The sequence below is a fragment of the Hyperoodon ampullatus genome (assembly GCF_949752795.1).
Source record: "Hyperoodon ampullatus genome assembly, chromosome: 5".
Taxonomy (NCBI): Eukaryota; Metazoa; Chordata; class Mammalia; order Artiodactyla; family Ziphiidae; genus Hyperoodon; species Hyperoodon ampullatus.
This window is the reverse complement of record NC_136918.1, coordinates 77585301-77593512: the sequence shown is the minus strand read 5'-3', so window position 1 is coordinate 77593512 and position 8212 is coordinate 77585301. Positions and strand designations below refer to the sequence as shown.

Here is an 8212-nt window from a genome sequence, read left to right as displayed (position 1 = left end):
CCCAGCGCCTCCCGGACTGACCGTCTCCGCCGCTCCCGCGAGCCTCTCAGCGCGCCGCTTCCGGTGCGTTGCAGTCATCGTTCCCCCTCAAGGAAAAACCAGCCCTTTCAGTTTCCCTCTTCGCCCGGGCCGAAGCAGGGCCCGGGTCATCATTGTCCAGAGCCGGCGGCCTGCGATGTTGCCTTTCCAACCGGGGGGCAAGGAGAATCCCCAGGATCTTTTATTCCCGGGCTCGAGGTCCTGACGGGCCCTTTTCTGAACCGGACCCTATAGGTCTTCCGCCTGCCGGTGCATTAAATTTGGAGGCGGAGGAGGCTTCGGCGTTCGTATTTACCCGTAGTGACTAAAGTGGTTTTGCTTTCTTTAGAATTGAGACCCCCAACTCTGAGGCTGACTGAAAATTTTAAATCCGAACACACTAGGCCCTTCTGGCATTTCCTAACACAGCCCAAGTCCTGGGCCAGTGCTGCCCAGCAGCGGCACCTGGGTGTGTGGGGGTGTGATTGGCTGGAGCCGCGGGCCCGCCTCCGCGCGGGCGTCTCGGACTCGCCCCAGGCTGTGGAGCGGTGCTCCCCTACCAGAGGTATCCGAGCCGTGGAGACTTGTGGTTTCTCTGACTCTGTGGTCTGAGGCGGCAGCACTGATCATGGAGACCGGTGCCTCCCGCGAGCCCGAGACGGCCGAAGTGCTGCCCCAGCACAAGTTCGACTGCAAGTCTCTGGAGGCCTACCTACACCAGCACTTGCCCGGCTTTGGGGCCGAGCCCGAGGCCAAGCTGACCGTTGCCCAATACAGGTACCGACGCCAGCCTTCTCCGCTAGCAAAAACAGATCTGTGCCTTGTGTTTTTCTTCCTCTGGCCTTGGGTGTGTTCCCAATTTCCCCCATCCTGTTTCTTTTTCCGCAGTGACGCACTCTGCAGGCGAGAGCTGCCGTCACCGGTCCCTTGCATTACATTCTGAGTATTTCCAATTCAAGGGCAGTGATGGAAGCACGATAACATTCACGATTCCAACTACAAGAAGGAATCATTGTTAACTATATTCATTGAAGCAATTAAGGTTGGAAGGTCTGTGGGATATAAAGAGGCCTTCGTTCAACGTTTGTCCTATAACCTTTTTTTCTGAGAAGCGGATGTAATTCCGTTCACATTGGCATATTCTTGGAGGCTGAGTTAATGGTACCAGTTGGGGGATCCGAATTCTTATCCTAGATCTTCCATTTAACAAATCACAGCACCACTTTGGGCTTTAGTTCTTTCTGAAGTAGGGGTATAGAACTGGATGACCGTTCTGAGAGCACTGTTCCCCACAGTGAATCTGGCTCTAGTCTGATGTTGTATAACAGAAAATAATTTTCAAATAGACTTTATTCTAAAAATAGTATTTTGATAAACAGAGCTATAGAAGCAGTCCTGGCTTCCAGAAAACTAGACGTGCCACTTACTGACTGGGAATTTAAATACTATGGTACATGAACTCTCTGAGAACTAGTTTCATAATCTGTAATAAATATCTGCCTGTTCTGCTTGATCCTGATAATTAAATGAAGTAATACAGGTGAAATGGCTTAACACTGTAACAGAACTGTACACCAGTGGCATTTATCACTGACATTTATATTCCCAGAGTACTGATTTTAGAGAAATTAAAAATAGTGGAAAGGAGATGGATCAGAGAAGGTTTGGGGGTGTGGAATTAAAAGGCACCCTGTGGGAATTCCCTGGTGGTCCAGTGGTTAGGACTCGCGCTTTCACTGCCCGGGGCCATGCCGTGCCGCTGCCAAATTAAAAACAACAAAAAATAAAAATAAAAGGCACCATGTCATAATAGATATTGTAGGATGAAGGAGAAGGTGGAATAAAATATGGCTGAAGTTTCTAGCCTAGAAGCCTTGTGTTATAAACAAACTAACAGCTCAAAGTTCAAACTTGCTATGGGAATCTGAACAACTTATTTAACTCTTTTGAGCATTGAATCCTCCTTTGGCAAAATGGGGATAGTAATATTTCTCTCCTAGAGTTGTTGGAGAATTATCTAACTGAGAGTTAATTCTGAATTAAGTTGAAAGTTAAATAAACCAGAATTGTGCTTGATAAATGGAATTAGTTGTGGTGTAAATAATATATATGTGTGGAACTATCTCCACAGAGAATACACATTTATTTCCAAGACACATGAAAGAGTTTATGAAAATTGAAGACATGTTAGGCCACAAAGGAAGTTTCAGAAATTCTAAAGCGTCATTCTTAAAAAAAAAAAAAATCAGAATATAAGTGCCAAAAGTTTAGAAATCAAGAGAAGATAGCTAATAAATACATTTTAGAAACTAATTCAAATACAGATTAAAGAGCCAATAATCTACAGAAAATAATGGAGTTTATCAAAGTTCAGTATGCGAAAATCAATTGCATTTCTTGACTTTAGCAACAAAAATGTAAAATTATAATTTTCAGAAAGATAAAATTAATAAGAGCAACAGAAATATAAATTTCTCAAATATTAATCGAATAAAGTATGTGCAAGACCTTTGTAAATGCAATTATAAAACTGTATTAGGACCTTAAAAAGAACTAAATGAATTGAGAGATGCCATGTTCACGAATAGGAGAATTCAGAATTGTACATTTCTCTTTTTTCCCAACTGATCTATAGATTCAGTGCAATGACGATCAAAATCTTAATTTTTTCCCTAACTTGAAAAATTACTCCTAAATTTTATGTACAAGAGCAAAGGGCTAAGAATAAGCAAAAACACTCCTGAAGAAGAACAAAGTGGGAAATTTGAATTAAGATGGCATATTATTAGCACAGAATAGACAAACAGATCAATAAAATAGAGTCCACAAAAAGACCCACATGTTTATAGAACTTTGACATATGACAGTGCTGGCACAGAGAATCTGTGTGTGGGGTTGGAGGGAGAAAAGGTTTTTCAGTAAATTATACAGCAATAATTATTATCTGTATGAAAAAATTGAAAGTAGCCCTGTCCCTTACTCTGCCTCACACAGTTCCAGGTGGACTACAGACTTGAATGGTAAAGGCAAAACTATAAACATTTGGAAGACATATAGGAGAAGATCTTTATGACTTTGGAGTAGAGAATAAAATCTTTAAAAAGACAAAAGCACAAACCATGAAAGAAATGACTGATAATTTTTTAGTGAAAGAATCCTTAAAGTGAAAGAACAAAAGAAAATATTTTCAGTGTATATAATGGACAAAAGATTAATATCCAGAACATATAAAGAACTACAATAGCCCAACAGAAAAATGGGCAAAAGACTTGAAGATACTCAACCTCATTACACTATGATAATTGGGGAAATGCAAATTAAAATGACAAGATACCATTTCACACCATCACATTCACTTTTTTTTTTAATCTGACAATATCAAGCAGGATATGAGATAACAGGGACTCATCCACTATTGGTGAGGGTGTGAATTAGTATAACTACCTTGGAGAACAATTTGGCACAGTCTTGTAAAGATGAAGACAAAGCCCCATGACAAAGCAATTCTATTCCTAGTTTTATACTCCTGAGGAATTCTTGTACCATGGTATCAGGAGATAATCTACAAAAATGTTCATTGCACTGTTTGTAATAGCAAAAATACAGGAATAAAACACGATGTTCATCAATAGTAGAATGGATGAATAAATTGTAGTATATTCATGTGATGGAACACCATACAGCAGTGAACATGATTCAGCTGCAGCTATACACAACAACACAATCAAAAACTGGACAAATAAGCAGTATATTGTTTAAAGAGATAAACTTCAAGGTAATGATATATTTAAAAATCAAGACAGTAGTTACTCTGAAGGGACAGGGAATTCCCTGGTGGTCCAGTGGTTAGGACTCAGCGCTTTCACTGCAGTGGCCCAGGGTCAATCCCTGGTGGGGGAACTAAGATCCCTCAAGCAGCTCTGCACAGCCAAAAAATTAAAAAATGAAGGGAGGAACACAAAGAGAGCTTCAGAGATACAGTAACTTTTTTCTTTCTTAAACTGGGTAGTGAGAACACTGGTGTTTGTTGTGTTATTCTTTATGCTTTACAAATTTTGTATATATTTTTAATCTATGCAAAATTTATTTTTAGAATTTGCAAAAATTAAATCATATTAGAAATAAAAATATTTAGATTTAAACAATAATGAAGGCATTGTATAACTTGATAGAACAAAACTTATGATTTCCAGCTATGTGCATAATACATGCCTGGCACTGCTCCAACCACTGGGGATATAACAGACAAAAAAATCTTGCCTTTTTGTAACTTCCATTCTATTTGGAGAAGAGAGATGATAAATAAAATCACTTTCTAAATATTACAGTGTAGAAAAAGGTGATATGTATCATGGAGAGAAACAAAGGAGAATAGGAAATGTTTAGGAGGAGGGAGAAGAAAGGCCTCAGTGAGAAGATGGAATTCAGCAAAGAGAGATGGGGATGTGAGCCATGTAGCTATCTGGGGAAAGAGTATTCCAGACAGAGGGAACAGCAAGAGCAAGAGCTCTCCAGTGGGTGGAGAGACTACAAGCCAATGTGCCTGGAGTTGTGTAAGCAAGGGCAACAGGAATTCTGTTGGCTGTTATGAGGACGTTGGCCTTTACGTTAGTCGAAATGGTGAGAGATTAGGGATTTGGGGGCAGAGGAGGGAAGTGATTTGTCTTTTTAAACAGAATCTCTTTGCCTATTGTGTTGACTGAAGGAGGCAAATACAAGGAGACCAGTTTGGAGTGTATTGCAATGACCCGGCACAGAGCAGTTAGTGGTATGGACCAGGGTAGTAGTGTAGGATAGGTGCAAAGTGCTCATATTCTGGATTTATTTTGAAGAATTTACTGACTGATCAGGTGTGGGGTATGAAAGCAAAAGAAAAGGAGACAAATAGTGTTCCATTTTTGTCTTGGCAACTGGAAGGATGGAGTTATCATGAAATGAAGTAGAGATGACTGTAGACAATCAGACTGGAAGGGAAATATCAGGAACTCAGTTTTGCAATGTTAACTTTCAAGATGTCTTTTGGAGTGGATATGTATAGTAAGCAGGCAGATATATGGGTCCAGAGGTCAGGGCAGAGATCTAAACTAGACATTTACATTTGGGAGTCATTGAGATAGAGAGGGTATTTAAAGCCATGAGATCTTACCTAGATGATGAGTCTACATGAAGATACAGAAGGTCTGTGAACTTATTCCCAGGCATCCCAACATAAGAAGTTGAAGAATTAAGGGGGAACCTACAAAGGAGTCTCAAAAGGAGTGGCCAGAGAGATGGGGAGAACCATGGTCTGATACCATAGCAGTATTATTGACCTTGAAAAAGTAATTTCAGTGGAAAGATAGGAATGAAAGCTTAATTGAAATGGGTTCAAGAGAAAATAGGAGGAGAGGAATTGGAGCAAGGAATATAAACAACTCTTGAATTTTTCTACAAAGGTGGAAATAAATGTCTTACATAGAGGGGGAAGTGGGGTCAAGAGAAGTCTTTAAAAAAAAAAGGCAGAATGTTTATATGCTGATGGCAGTGATCCAGAACAGACAGAAAAATTTGTGTAGGAGAGAGGGCTAGAACAAAGTCCTTGAGTAGACAAGAGTAGGATGGGATCTAATTCACAAGAGAAGGGATTGTCCTTAGATAGGAATGTAGACATTCTTCTACAGACTCTATAGGGAAGAAGAGTATATGAGTACAGGTGCTTCTGTGCAGTAGATATGGTAGTGTAAGCTTGTGGAAGTTCTCACCTGATTGCTCCTATTTTCTCTGTGAAATAGGAAACTAGGTAATCAGCTGAGAGTGAAGATGGTGGGAAAAGTGTTGGAGGTTTGAAGAAAGAATAGGAATTGTGAAATAGTCATCCAAGAGCATGGGAGAATGAACAAGCCAAGGAAGTATATTATGATTGCTGGCAGCGTTCACTTTGAGGTTCATAGTCATGAATTTGAAGCAAGAATAGTTATTTTAGTAGATATTATTGATACTTTGCCCAGATTCTCTTGCATTCCTTTCTACTGTTTCCATGCACACCCTGGTTTGGTGGCTTCTGCTTCCAGTAACCAGCACCTATGGCTCTTTTAGAGACTGTTCTTGCCTACTGGAGCCTCTTTTGCCCTGAATGTTGTAGTGCCTAAGATGGCACTGGAATGGAGGTACTAGTGGGAATGAAAGAAAGGAAATTATGATCAGACATAGAAATGCTTAAAAAATAGGATAATGCAGTGCTTGAGTTGTTGTTATTGATAAGGTATAGGGTGTGTCCCATAGAATGAGTGACAGTTCTCTTGGATATATACCTAGAAGTGAAATTGCTAGATCATATGGCAGCTGTATCTTCAATAAGAAGCTTTTAGTTTTCCTTTTATATTTCACCTGGGTCATTTACCATCATAAAACGCCAGTGCTTCATATATGACTGCATTATCAAAAATGCATCCAATCAGACATTTGGCATTAAAAAATGTCTTTGTAAGGTTCATTGCACCTTGACTCTTTGGAGCATCACAAATAAATTGTCCCATGTGAAGACAGACAACACAGCTTGAAGTGGTCCCATTTCCTGACCATTGTGGCAATGATCTCCACTTTCCTATGCTAAAAGGCACCCCCCACACAGGATTAGATGGTGCCAAGATGATTGCTGGGGAGGATGGGTCTGGCTTATCAGAGTTAGAAGTAGACACTGGACGGACTGCTGCATTCAATCTGGACTACTCTTGTTCTTTGCAGATGGAGGTGGAGGCCTAGGGAGAAACTTCAGGAAAAAAAATGTTTTTAACTTTCCCCTATTACCTGTTACCTCAGGGATTAATTCGTCTTTTTTTTTTAGTTTAAGGCCTCTCTTTCATGCAGTTGAATTATTTAAAAGCTGTGTAAATGAAGATATAGATTGAATAATTTTGGTAGCTGGAGTGTATTTCCTTAGTTCACATGAGAATTTCTGTTCACAGGGCAGAGAAAGCCAGTGCCCTGGTGTCTGTGAGTCACCTGGGGCACTGTTGCACTTCCTGGCCCAGATATCCACTCTAGGACCTTGCTTATCAGAATTCCCTCTTTAGAGAGCTGTACTTGGAGTTCTCTCTCCAATGACAGATGTTGGAATACCAATCCAGCTGTTCCAGCATCCTTTAATTAATTTTCTGACTGATCACCTACAATCTCTTCTCCCAGCCTTTCTTTGCTTAGATCTAGACATTGTTCTAGGTGCACTTCTGATAAAACTCATGATTTGCAGGTAGGAAGTGTGGTCTCCTCTACCTGTGTAGGTTGTAGATTCTCCAGCTGCCACTGTGTTACCATCTGCTGTATATGATCCCAAAGCTCATGTTCTTAGCTGCTGATAGCACCCCTCTTGGCATTCCCCCATTGAAATGGGTTCATTTTCATTTTGTGTTTTCTTTTGAAATTTCAGCAGGATTTGGGGAAAAGGAAAAATATATCTTTGTTATTGACCTTTTCTCTACTCTTATCTAGATCAGGACAGTCCAATCCAACCTTTTATCTCCAGAAGGGCTTTCAAGCATATGTACTCAGAAAAAAACCACCTGGCTCACTTCTTCCTAAAGCACATAAGGTATGGTATACAAACACAATGATAAATTCCTTGTTGACTAATAAATGCATTTTATACACACAAAACAATTTAAATTGCTTTTAAAAATAATCACAATTATTAAATATAGAAAATGCATTTTATTTCTTAGATGAAAATTTCACTTTAATTGTATCCCCCCCTTTTAGTTTTTATTAAGGATTTGAGTTTGAAATCTGAGGCTGTGTTTCGGCTGTTAATCCTGAGCAATATCCAGTCCTCTTATGGATTTGATTCCTTCCTATACAATTAGCTAGAAACACAGTCACCCAGTAAATATTTTCAGTGCTACTCATTTATAGATATTTTGTACTTTGGTTAAATTATGTTTTAAAAAGCACATTATTAGGGCTTCCCTGGTGGCGTAGTGGTTGAGAGTCTGCCTGCCGATGCAGTGGACACGGGTTCATGCCTCGATCTGGGAAGATCCCACATGCCGCGGAGCGGCTGGGCCCGTGAGCCATGGCCGCTGAGCCTGCGCGTCCGGAGCCTGTGCTCCGCAACGGGAGAGGCCACAACAGTGAGAGGCCCGCATATCGCAAAAAAAAAAAAAAAAGAAAAAGAAGCACATTATTATACCTTATAACAATATATACTCACTGAATACTT

General features: G+C 40.2%; 1 protein-coding gene across 1 annotated transcript in view; it reads left to right on the top strand.

The window, feature by feature from the left end:
* Window positions 1-646: 646 nt before the first annotated feature.
* The window catches only part of ACAD11 (acyl-CoA dehydrogenase family member 11), a gene marked incomplete at both ends in the record, with an annotated part of 103062 nt that continues 95496 nt past the window's right edge, over window positions 647-8212 (top strand). Inside the window, 2 exons of the mRNA XM_079705136.1 lie at window positions 647-795; window positions 7486-7585. Coding sequence (XP_079561262.1) covers window positions 647-795; window positions 7486-7585 — 249 coding nt within the window. The remainder of the gene's footprint in view (window positions 796-7485; window positions 7586-8212) is intronic.